At 38.3% G+C, this 12,045-nt stretch overlaps 1 protein-coding gene and 1 non-coding gene across 2 annotated transcripts in view; one reads left to right on the top strand and one right to left on the bottom strand.

Moving 5' to 3' along the window:
* Positions 1 to 2,429: 2,429 nt before the first annotated feature.
* On the top strand, positions 2,430 to 2,501 carry trnaq-uug (transfer RNA glutamine (anticodon UUG)). Its single transcript has one exon. It is a non-coding gene; the product is annotated as a tRNA-Gln (tRNA).
* Positions 2,502 to 3,413: 912 nt separating this feature from the next.
* calcrl2 (calcitonin receptor-like 2) overlaps positions 3,414 to 12,045 on the bottom strand; it is a 40,350-nt gene continuing 31,718 nt past the window's right edge. The window contains exons 8-13 of the mRNA XM_085393135.1: positions 11,744 to 11,897; positions 11,188 to 11,248; positions 9,962 to 10,028; positions 7,869 to 8,087; positions 7,596 to 7,637; positions 3,414 to 7,420 (exon numbers count right to left, since the gene is read on the bottom strand). Coding sequence (XP_085249261.1) covers positions 7,142 to 7,420; positions 7,596 to 7,637; positions 7,869 to 8,087; positions 9,962 to 10,028; positions 11,188 to 11,248; positions 11,744 to 11,897 — 822 coding nt within the window. The 3' untranslated portion in view covers positions 3,414 to 7,141. The remainder of the gene's footprint in view (positions 7,421 to 7,595; positions 7,638 to 7,868; positions 8,088 to 9,961; positions 10,029 to 11,187; positions 11,249 to 11,743; positions 11,898 to 12,045) is intronic.

Genomic DNA, 12,045 nt, shown 5'->3' with positions numbered 1-12,045 from the left:
AGTCACATTCCTGCATCCAAAGTTCAACACCACATTGATTTCCCTCTGATCCTTCTTAGGTCGAATGTGAGTGTAACCAAGTGGCCTGTTTGCTTAAACATACGTGCATTAAAACCAGTCTTTAATGGGGCCGAAGGTGAAGCGGGAGGCATCCGCTCACATGCTAGAGATTGTAACGAGTATGGCTGCTTTAAGCTGTTAGTATAGATAAGCTGTGGGGTATCAAGTGAATGTATCACCATAGCACCTCTCTATTACACTATGTGTGGATGGAGCTGTATTGGATGGACTTGCAGAGCTTATACAGAGAAGCTCATCCTGTCACTGTGAGGGTCATGTTTTTTGACTTTTCCAGTGCTTTCAACACCATCAGGCCGACCCTCCTGGGTGATAAGTTAGCAGCGATGCAGGTGGATGCTTCTCTGGTGTCCTGGATTGTTGATTACCTGACAGGAAGACCACAATATGTACGTCTCCCACAGTGTGTGTCTGACAAGGTGATTAGCAACACAGGGGCACCACAGGGGACTGTCCTCTCCCCCTTCCTCTTCACCCTCTACACCACAGACTTCAGCCACTGCACAGAGACCTGCCATCTTCAGAAGTTTTCTGATGACTCTGCGGTGGTTGGATGCATCAGCAGGGATGATGAGACAGAGTACCGGGCTGTGGTCGACTCCTTTGTCACGTGGTGTGAGCAGAATCATCTGCAGCTCAACGTGGCAAAGACCAAGGAACTGATCGTGGACTTCAGGAAGACCAGGAAACACTTGACCCCTGTTTCAATCCAGGGGGTCAGTGTTGACATTGTGGAGGACTATAAATACCTTGGAGTACACATTGACAATAAACTGGACTGGGCTAAAAACACCACAGCACTTTACAGGAAGGGCCAGAGTCGTCTCTATTTTTTGAGGCGACTGAGGTCCTTCAACATCTGCCAGAAAATGCTGAGGATTTTCTATGAGTCTGTTGTGGCCAGTGCGATCCTCTATGCTGTTGCATGCTGGGGGAGCAGGCTGAGGGTCGCAGATGCCAACAGACTTAATAAACTGATCCGTAAGGCCAGCAATGTTGTGGGGATGGAGCTGGACTCCCTCAAGGTGGTGTCGGAGAGGCGGATGCTGTCCAAGATAAAGACAATGTTGGATAACACCTCCCACCCACTCCATGACATGTTGGTCAGCCACAGGAGCTCGTTCAGTGAGAGACTGAGATTACTGAAAAGCACCACTGAACGACACAGGAAATCATTCCTGCCTGTGGCCATCTCCCTGTACAACGCATCCACTTAACACACTGTTTGCTGCTACAGCTACACATGTTTCTTTTCCAAATATTTATTTATAAGTGACTTATGTATGTATGTATGTATATATATGTATATATTGTACTATTCTTAGTTAGTGTATTGTCTGTCTTGTCTTAATGTTGGTTTAAAATGGAGCACTGTAACAAAAAATAATTTCCCCCAGGGATCAATAAAGTATTCTGATTCTGATCCACAGCATTCTGTAATTATCTAGGTCTGCACAACTGGGGCAGAACCAGTCGTGCTTATTCGGCTGTAGTGCATAAGCTCAGTGACCGTGGAAACTTATTTTTAGGTTTGATTAAAATATAATCAATCTCATTTAGGGGGAAAATGTCATTACAATAGCTTAAACAGTGTAGGGACAGAACTTATAGCCTGCCTGATTACCTGCATTTTCAACAAAGCATCCGGGGGTGGTGATTTAATATGCGTGGAATTCCTTCCTGTACAGCCCAATAAAGAGCACGGTTTTAGTGAAATTATATAATAAAAATGCAAACGATACAAAAACATAGAGAAGTAGACGACGGTGTGGAGTGTGGTTAAAAACACATCCTCTGCTGCCTCCACGTGGCGTATTGTGTTACTACAACTCAGCAATAACCAACAACACCTAATGATAATAACATAACATAACAGATGTATATATGTACTTTATTCTCACCCTGCTTTCTCATTTATCATTCAGTTCATTTCAAGCATCCAAAGTAATTTACGTGTGCGGTAAGAATGAACCTGGAAGCAACGGTTAAGGTTAGCGGCGTTTCATATGAGAACTGTGTTGTAATGCTAGCTAGTTATACTACTGAGTACACGTAAACTACTACTCATATAAAAGCGCATAGAATCAACGCTGCCTTTTCAGTCTTTGGCATGTTTGAGTTAGCTAAAGGAGCTCGCTTAAAACTTACAACATGTCTTTGCAGCTAACGTCACTCATATCCTGTTAGCTGTCTTTAAAAAGCTATAAACATAAATTACAGTTTAATGTCATCGTTTCAGCTGTGTCGTTGTAATGTAGCTGAACGTAAATAGACAAATACACCTAAAATTTTAAGCAGAGAGTCTCTTCACTTTCTTCAAAAGTCGACGACCCACACTGGCGATACCATCCGGTCCCATGGTGTAATGGTTAGCACTCTGGACTTTGAATCCAGCGATCCGAGTTCAAATCTCGGTGGGACCTCGTCCTTTTCTACTACAGTACAATAAAATACGGTTTTCTTTCAGAAAATCGACATGTACTAAGAAAACAGCGAATAACCTTAAAGCAGATGTATGCCCATGTTTAAGATATTTTACAAAATAATGTATTATACACCTAAATACTTGGGGAAGATTGTCCTATCGTATCAACCAAGTGATTTGTTATTTGATGATCTAATGGTAAATGGCCTGTATTTGTATAGCGCTTTTCTAGTCCCTAAGGACCCCAAAGTGCTTTACACATCCAGTCATCCACCCATTCACACACACATTCACACACTGGTGATGGCAAGCTACATTGTAGCCACAGCCACCCTGGGGCCATTGACAGAGGTCAATGGTCAATGGAATGGAAATCTAAATGAATAATTCTAAATGAATTATCAATTCATTAACAAATGCCTTTAATGAAAAACGAATTTACAGAAAAAACTCTAAACATTAAACTCTCAATAAAACCTAAATCTATTTAAAATTGCAATTTGCTTTCCCTATTAGCTGCTGGATTAACTATTCAATTAACTTTAGCATTTCAGTGACTATTTTGGTCCTCGGAAATGATCAAACAATGAATTGGTGTATTAAAGGTGAAATATTAATGTGTACACAAATTTACTAATACATATTTTACTGCACAATTCATTAATAAATCAGGAAACGTTTCATTTTGATGCTGGTCATCCTAGCAAACCGCTTATTTCCCAACATATAATCTCAATTAGCTGTTAAAGTTAATAGTACTTATTTTAATTACTTTATATAGTGTTGGTTTACACTAAATAAGATATATTAAATAAAATAAATAATAAACAAACCAAAAAAGAAATAAAGTAGCACACAGATTGCCATATTAAATATACGCCAAATAATAAAGTAACTAGCAAAAGTTAAAATAGTTTAATGGGAAAATAGTTGAGCATAAGTATGTAAAATAACAGCAGAAACACTTGTGTAAATTACAAATATTCCCAAAATAACCCAAAGTATAGAATAGTAACAGACACAGCTGGATTATAGTCACACAAATTTATTTCCACACATAAATGGCAGTGTTAAAAATATAAATACAGTATTATGTTTGTCTGTGTAGGTTCTCAGTCATCCACGTCATGGCGATCTAAGCAGCTGTGAAAGAAACACGACTGGAGTTCTTTAGGGTTCTTGAAGACAGATGGCTTGAAAGAGGAGTGAAAGACGCTATCTATGTCCACTGTGAACGACCATCCTTGAGTCGCTTTTCTTTCCAAGCTCCTTAGAGTAATATGTTTGAAGTGAAAATTTGTTTTGGCACTTTATTGGAATGTTTCTCAAATTGCTTTGCAAATGCATCCATGACAGTTGTTTCTCTGCTGAGCAGGCACTTCCCAAGTGGGTGGGATTAAGTGAAATAGCTCTTTCTCATGCTTAGTTAATTTCCTGTTACCTCACTATATTCACACTGGAGCCTTTGTTTTTCTATTATGATGTGTGTGTATACATGCTGTAATAACAGCTAAATACATTTGCTAACAGCTCACCTTTAACAATAAGACTTGTTCAGTTTTCTAGTGGACTGTAGCCAGGATACATACAGTGCACTACTATTAAATTGTATTTCTGTAAAGTCACTGTAAATGCATAACTGTGCAAAGGGAGGGGGAAAGCATTGTGTAACAATAATAAGCACTCTTTGAAATAATAAAACAGCAACACTATGGAAAAACTATAACAAAAAAGGCACACACATCTGTTACGCACAAACTCTTCTCCTGTCTACAGAAGTTAGACAAAAGCTCATCTTCGTTTCATCTGAAACCTCAGGGTATTAAAGCTTTACATCAGATCAGTATAACCTGTTCCATTACAATAAAAGTAATATAATTATAAAAGAAACATTAATGGCAGACATTAAATAAGTGCTTTTTTTTCATACATTGTTCACGAGAAAGTAGTGGGGAATTTGTGAAGAAACAAATCGTCTGATACCAACAATTGGTGGTTTAAAGTTCAACATTCCTTTCCCCCCCCTTTAAACACATGAAACATGAATAGATTTTCCTTATATTTTTGTTGTGTGTAGCTATTTATTTACTTTTATATGCTCTACCCAGCTGGTTGTTGTGTTTGCTTCATTCCAAACAGGTGTGTTACCAACAGGGAAGTTGCAGAGTGCCCCCTGGTGGACAAAATATTCATCATCAACATTCATGACATAGTTGAAGGGTAGCTCTCCATCTTGTTTTCTTTTACAAATTTGAATTATCAACTATATTTAATGTCTTCAGTACCAACAGATTGGCTGAGATTGGCTGATAGTATTGGTCTGCCGATAAATTGGTCAGGGTCTAGTGCACACACTATTTATGGAACTTCTCTGAGCCTTTCCTGTACTTAAACCTCAGCCTCAGAGTTTTGAGCCAACCTAGTTGAGCCGTTCTAGTTCTAATCTCATTGTAGAGAAACTGAAACCGGAGCTCAGCAAGAGACAATGAGAAAAGACGAGCAAAAGAAATATTTTTTTGCATATGTAAATATAGTTTGGATAATATGTAAATAAAGTTTTGAAAAATAAAATACCACTCCTGTATTTTAGCTCTTTTGCTGACTGTCCAAAAACCCCCAACATTCTGGCTGCTCAGTTACAGATTGAAGTTAAGGGATAAAACTCCAAACTATAACTAGTCACGACAAGTCTAGTTAAACCACAACAACACACAATATTGTTTAGTCTTTACCTTACATTCTCTTGAACTGAACTAACTGAATTACATTGTGTAAGAAACAGCTAGCATAGCAGTTGCTAGCTTCACATTTTGCTAAATTTTAACTTGGTTCAGCTTTTCACCTCAGTGGGTTTGCTTGTGTCATTTACTTAGGTGATGAAGTACCATAACGCCACTTCAATTTACCAAAATTGGTATTTTTCGACAAAATGCTAAAGAATACGTAGGGTTTAAGTTTCAGATTATCCAGCTGCAGCTATTGGGCCAGCTAGCTTAAACTTTGGATATAATTTTTAGATTTACATGTCTAGTTAGCTGCCTTTCTGTATCATTTGGTTTTGAAAAAAAAAAGTAACATCTTTTTTTTTTCATTGTTACAGTAAAAGCCAACTCAAACTAAATATTACAGCATTTTGCCTTTTTTGCATTTTGTATAGGGCAGATTAGTTCTATAACAGTGTATTTTCCAAACTCTCTGGGCACAGCACTCCCTCTGGTAATAAATTCCAGCTCTATTATAGGATTCACTGTGATGTGAAATTTAATATGTGAAACAACTTAAATGAGGATGCTGGCTTTCAAGACAACATGAGGTGTTTTTATCTTTCTTAAATAAAAGTTTGTAAAAAAAAAAAATCACATCTCTGGGCTACGACATTCACTTGGTCACTCTGATATACAGTTAAGCATTCGGCAGCTCTATGGGGCAACTAATGACACAAACACTCACCTGAAAATATGCATTAACTGTTTAGAAAAGAGCAATGTTTTAATACACAGTTATCAGAGGTTTAAATAAGGCTTCAGATAAAATATCTGGATTGATTGCAGTTGCTGGAACTCTCAATATGAGGTCCCGCAAGGTGTCCATGAAAGTGAAAGAGGAAATCATTCCCAAAAAATAAACCTATCAGACAGATAGCAAAAGCTTTTCAAGTGGCCAAATCAACAATCTACTACATTTAGTAGAAAATGTAGTGCTGACCATTAACAGCTCTAAAAGATCTGGAAGCCCACAAAAGGCAACTTAAAGAAGATGATTGCAAATTCTTTCCTTGTTTAGCAAGACCCTTTGAATTTAGCTAACCCAAGAACGCTCTCAGGGAGGTAGCTGTATAATTTTAAAGTCTACAATCAAGCTAGTCACCTCATCTCAGTCTAATAAAGCATGCTTTTCAGTTACTAAATACAAAACTAGCGGCAGGGAAACAAGCAGCAACTGAATGTGGCTGCGGTTAAGACCTGGCAGAGCATCTCAAAGGAAATGCACCATTGATGATATCCATAGTTTTTAGACTCCAAAAGGATTTTCATCCAAATCTTTAAAAACTGTTCAATTAAAATTAAAATTTAAAGTAATTGGTTTATCCAATTACTCAAAGAAAATAGGGGACAATGTAATAAAATGGCTAGAATTCCTAAACAGCTAATGCAATACTTTTATTAATCGCATATTGATTGTTTGATTTGCTGTAGATCGTGTTTGGTGGTGTAGAGATGTGTCATTGTCCAAAAATCTATTTTCCTAACTGCATCTAAGATACAGTGTCAGGATTGTCATCTTTCTCTATTCTGATGAAAACTACAAAAAACAAACAACAACTGAAACTTGACTTGACTGCAGCAACATAACAAAACGTTACAATACGATTACTGGATATTACTGGATATGATGAACGACGATGATGAACGCTTGTTTTTTTCATCAGTTCCTAAAAGTCCAAAAACGTAAGCGTAGAAATGTGCCTGTGTGAGCTACACATTACATGCTTTTAAATCGCTCTCCAGACATTATGTACATACATACAAAACCTAACATTTATTGTGAAAACTCTCCGTCAGTCCCTGTTTTTTTCAGTGTGTGTGTTGTGTGTGTGTGTATATGGCACTAAAACCGTCACCTCTGTGTTTTATCCAATCAGATTTGAGTGGTCTCCAGAATGTTGCTTATCTCCCCGTTGGTGCATGCATTGCTCTTCTTCCTGCTGGCGTTTTGCGGCACCACGGAGATCGAGTCCTTTTTTTCCGAAGGTGCATTGGCAGACGGCTCTACGTTCATGGTGATGCGGCTGGTTTCGGTGATGGAAGAGTTGGTGTGGTAGTTAAAGTGGTTGTTGGTGAGAGGTGTTTCACCCCAGCCGGTTTTGCCCCAGGCAGATTTACACTGAAACCACTTCCTCCGCACTGCTGTTTGAGCCTGCACATCAACAGTGAATAAATGTCATCTTATCTATGCTCTTTTGCCAATTCTAAGTCAACATTTTGGAAATTCGGACAGAATTTATATCGAATGAGTAAAAAAAAATCTACATTATTTGTGTCATGACTGAAGTCTTAGTCAGTTTAGCACTTTGAAAATTTCTTAGACATACCTCAGCATTGCAGAAACAGAAAATAGATGCCACCAGGAGTCCCTGAAAAGTAACAGCCAGACAGATTCAATAGCAGTAAAAAAACATTTCTTAGTGAGAGCACTATACATGGTAAATTTGGAATGGGTTAATATTAATACACAGTGCTTATTTATGCAGTTTTAGGAGCAAAAAGTGCTCTTTGTCACTGCATGTTGCAAATTATCGAAAGCACTCTTTTGGTTTGATCACAGAGTTTAATGTATCTCAAGTGTGCCATTGTTTTGAGTGTACCTGGAAGTGAGTGAAGATGTTAAGAAAGAACTCATAGACAGCGTGGCTAATGCGTCCATCCGGCGCCCAAGGTATGAGGATATACTGGATTCCCAGCAGAGGGATGAGGATGAGCGTGGCTCTAACTGCTTTCATGTAGGTCGTGGACTCAGCACAGTGTGTCTCTTTCAGTTTGGTTATCAGAACCCGGACGATATTCAGGAGAAAGAAAAAGTTCACCTGGATAGATGGATGGAGGGGGATAGAGAAAAATATATGTGGTTAAAACAAATATGGATGAAAAGAATGAGACATAATGTTTATTATGAGGCTTTAAAAAAATCTTTTATACGGAAAATACAACAAGTGGCCTGATGGTGGCACTGGAGTCCCAGTAATTAAGGAGACTGAAGTTTAATACATGACTACTTACTGTCTACATTGTGTGCCTTTTACAGTTTAATACAATCATTTTGGCACTCGTTTCAGAACCTGGATGTCATGTTGGGTACTACGTGCTAATGTGTAACATGTTTTCAGGCCAAATCTGCTCTACAGTAATACTTTTTCTCTTGTAATTATTCCAGTGGAATTGACACTAAACCAGGCAGAGACACACTCTTAACTGATGAACAATAGTTGGCCGTGATTGGCTTCTTCTGCATCAGAAGACAACTTCAACAATGTGGAATCTGTAAGTATCCCAACCACTGCACATATGCTGAAAAGGTACCCAATTTCCCTAAAACAGCTCTACTATGTGCTTTTCGAGAGAAATGCAGACATAGAGAAGCAACAGACCATTAAGTATGTTCAGTTTATGGCTCTGGATGCAAGTAAAAACACTCTTAAGTTCATTTTTGTGGCTCAGGCAGGCTTCCAACAAGCCAAGACAAAGAGCGAGGTCAGAATTTCACTGGCCAGTGGAACACCATCACAGTATCTTGACAACGTGAGGCCAACATCACATGTCTGCTGCTATATTAGAAGATGGTGTGGTGGGATGCAGATCTTGTGTTGGCTCATACAATGCAGAGCTCCTTGTAGCATTCTTTATGAGCTAAATCTGGTCTTTGGGACTGCTGGGGAATTCTGTGATACTGTGTGGGACAATGTTAATTTGCATGATGCTTTCAGCTGGAGCCATGGTTTCAGGATCATCCACAGCTCACCATCATAGACTTGCCCATGCACTCTCCTTTCCTCTGTGTGACTGAGGATTTTTCCCCACATGGAAGTAGAAAATATGTGACAGGCATCTGCATCAACAAGTGATCATCCTCCAGACATGCAACATAACAGCAGACAAGTGTCGGGCCTGGACTCGCCAAAGGTTCTTTCCAATATGTTCCAATATGTATATTATTTTTAGCAAATTGCTTTCATTTAAAGGGAACCACGCTGTTATTTACAGTGTATTTTATCTATCTAGTCGGCTATTTTTCTTCACTTATCTGGGTCCCAGTTGTGGGGGCAGCAGACTAATTGGAGACTAAGTTTTTTCCCAAGCCAAACGAGAGATGTAATCTCTCCAGCATGTCCTGGGTCTGCCCCAGAGGCCTCCTGTTGAGTGGAACATGCCTAGAGCAACTCATCTAGGAGGTGCATAGCAGAGGCTCTCCTCGTCTTACAGTGGATTTCATTAGTAAATTTAACATTTGTTCATTGACTCCACTGCATCTGTTGTATTCTCTCTACTGGTTCTTTTACAGCAACGACATATGTGTACTGCATGTACTCTAATATTCAATGATTTTCTAAACAACTAAACAGTGAAACTGTACCAGTTTTCCTTAAAAACATATGAACGCAAATGCAGTGTTTTGAATGAGAATTTTGTTTTTAGCGTTTTGAAAAATGACATCCAGGTTCTGAAACTAGTGCCAAAGCTATGATTTTATTAGCATTTTATCATTTTACTGTAATTATGCTGGCAATATTTATCATGGCACTTAAAGGCTGACACAGCGTATTTGATCTCTCTGTTAATAAATGAATGTGTATCTGGTATATTGTCTATTTCATGTATCAGAGTGTGCAGCAGTGTAATGAACTGTCACTCAATATTTAAAATTTGGGTAAAAGATATTTAAAATGCACTGTTATCAACTCACAATGAGTGCAACATGAATGGGGGCGTGTATGATGTAGAGCAGCTGAGTGTGTGTGCTAATCCAGCACCTGAAACAAACACAAAGAGGAAATCATTGTTCATCGTTTGTGCCACACTCAATGAACACTGCAATTTGATGAGATAATTCTATATTTTATAATTCTTCTTAACAAAAGACTGTACTATGAGGCTAGAGTAAAGACCTGCAAAAGCACTTTATTCTTTGAGTCCATACCGGAGGCCGAACAAAGGATCACAGTGTTTTTTTTTAATATTCTTATATAGTCTCTTATGTTTTATTGTATAAAAATATTTTACTGAAAAAGCAGTTAAATTGACAGATATTCTAAAAAAAAAAAACCTCCCCAAATTTTAAAAACTTCTGAACAAAGTTCAGATGGGAGAAATTTCATAATGGAAGCTCTGATTCAAACCAAATTAGATGTGACAGATGTGGGCAGAGGGTTCTTCTACGTATCTGAAAAAAAGAATATAAATATCATGATGGACTGATTGAATAGAGTGCTACATATATAAAAATATAAAGATCAGTAAACACCAAACATTTTTGGGGGGAGAAGGTCTGACTGTGATGAATCCAGCAATATAAACCATGTGACTGTATCAGGTGAACTTAATATTCTACATTAAAAAAGCACGTAGCAAGTAAAATAAAGGTGTGGAAGGGGTGGAGCTATCAAATTATCCAAAAACTATAACTGACAAATTAAAAATATAATACCACAATATATTTTACTCAACTAATGTCAAAGGTGTTCATCTGCTTATAATAATGATGATGGCAAAACATCTTTTACGAAGCTGCTGTAGACATAGTCGCTATATAAACTATCCCTGTAAGCCACAATCTTTATCAGTGTTTTCGCAGGCTGTAAAGATTGTGGCTTATGGGAATGGGTCACATTGCAGCTTGTACATGTGGATTACAGTGAATCAAATTACTCTCAGCGAGTCAGGCTTTGTCAGTCATTAGCTTATATCCATTATATACTGACCTTAGTTTGTTGAACATTTTTCAGTCAAATATTTCTATACAAGAATCCACTTCATATTTTAGAGACTATAGAAAAGATGAAAAACTCTCTTGTGCTTTGCTCTACTTCCAGTACGGATATCTCTACACGTCTTACTACATTTCTCATCTTAGTCTGAGCTTCTGATTTACAGAGATGACAATGGCAAAACAGTAAATGTGCTGCATCTTACGGGTCGTTGTGGAAAAGCCCACGAGCCACAGCGTATGTGACAGCAGGAACGATGGGAAAACCTTTGGACAGAGAGAGAGAAAATCAGAAATGAATACTAGTCTGACACCCAGGATCTCTGCAGAGGCTGCTGCAGCCGCAGCAGTACATCTTAGTGTATTAGTGAATGAGGATGTATATGTATGTATAATACATGCTCACGTGTTTGGATACAGTGCCGTGAAAAAGTATTTACCCTCTTCCTGATTTCTTAGTTTTGTTTTGTTCTTTTTATATATATATATATTTGTCATGCATATCATGTTTCAGATCATCAAGCAAATTTTAATAGTGGACAAAGATAACCAGAGTAAATAATTAAGAGGAAATAATAATAATAATCCCCTTAACAATAATATTAAGGGGGAAAAAAGCTATCCCAACCTACCTGGCCCTTTGTGGCCAGAGCCAGGTCTGCAAATTTGCTGCTAACATGATGCAAATTCCTACATAACTAGACTAAGGAACTCCAAGAAGAATTGGAAAAGGCACAAATGTGTGTGATCCTCCTGACTCACCCCACCCCAGGATGTAGTACCAGAAGAGCTGCTGTTCCCCAACAAAGACGGCCACTATGATGAGTGTGTGGAGGTAGATGCCTTCACACAGCATCCAGAAGTAGGTGGAAGTAGAGGTATACTGAGTCAGTACAGCCAGGATCTTACAGTTCACCTGATAGAGGGGATATCGTAAGTCCTTATATACTGAATATGTTATAAGCAGATTTTTTATAAATATGTAATTAAACACAAACAGAGGACCACAGGTGAAAACTGAGAAAGGCACTAGACTATGGATTATAAGGCCTTTTTGAAAACAG

Source organism: Rhamphochromis longiceps, linkage group LG20 (assembly GCF_057381845.1).
Source record: "Rhamphochromis longiceps isolate RC_006_pf linkage group LG20, R_longiceps_female_GT1.1, whole genome shotgun sequence".
Lineage (NCBI taxonomy): Eukaryota > Metazoa > Chordata > Actinopteri > Cichliformes > Cichlidae > Rhamphochromis > Rhamphochromis longiceps.
Note: the sequence above shows the minus strand (reverse complement) of the source record. Positions and strands in the feature narration are given on the sequence as shown.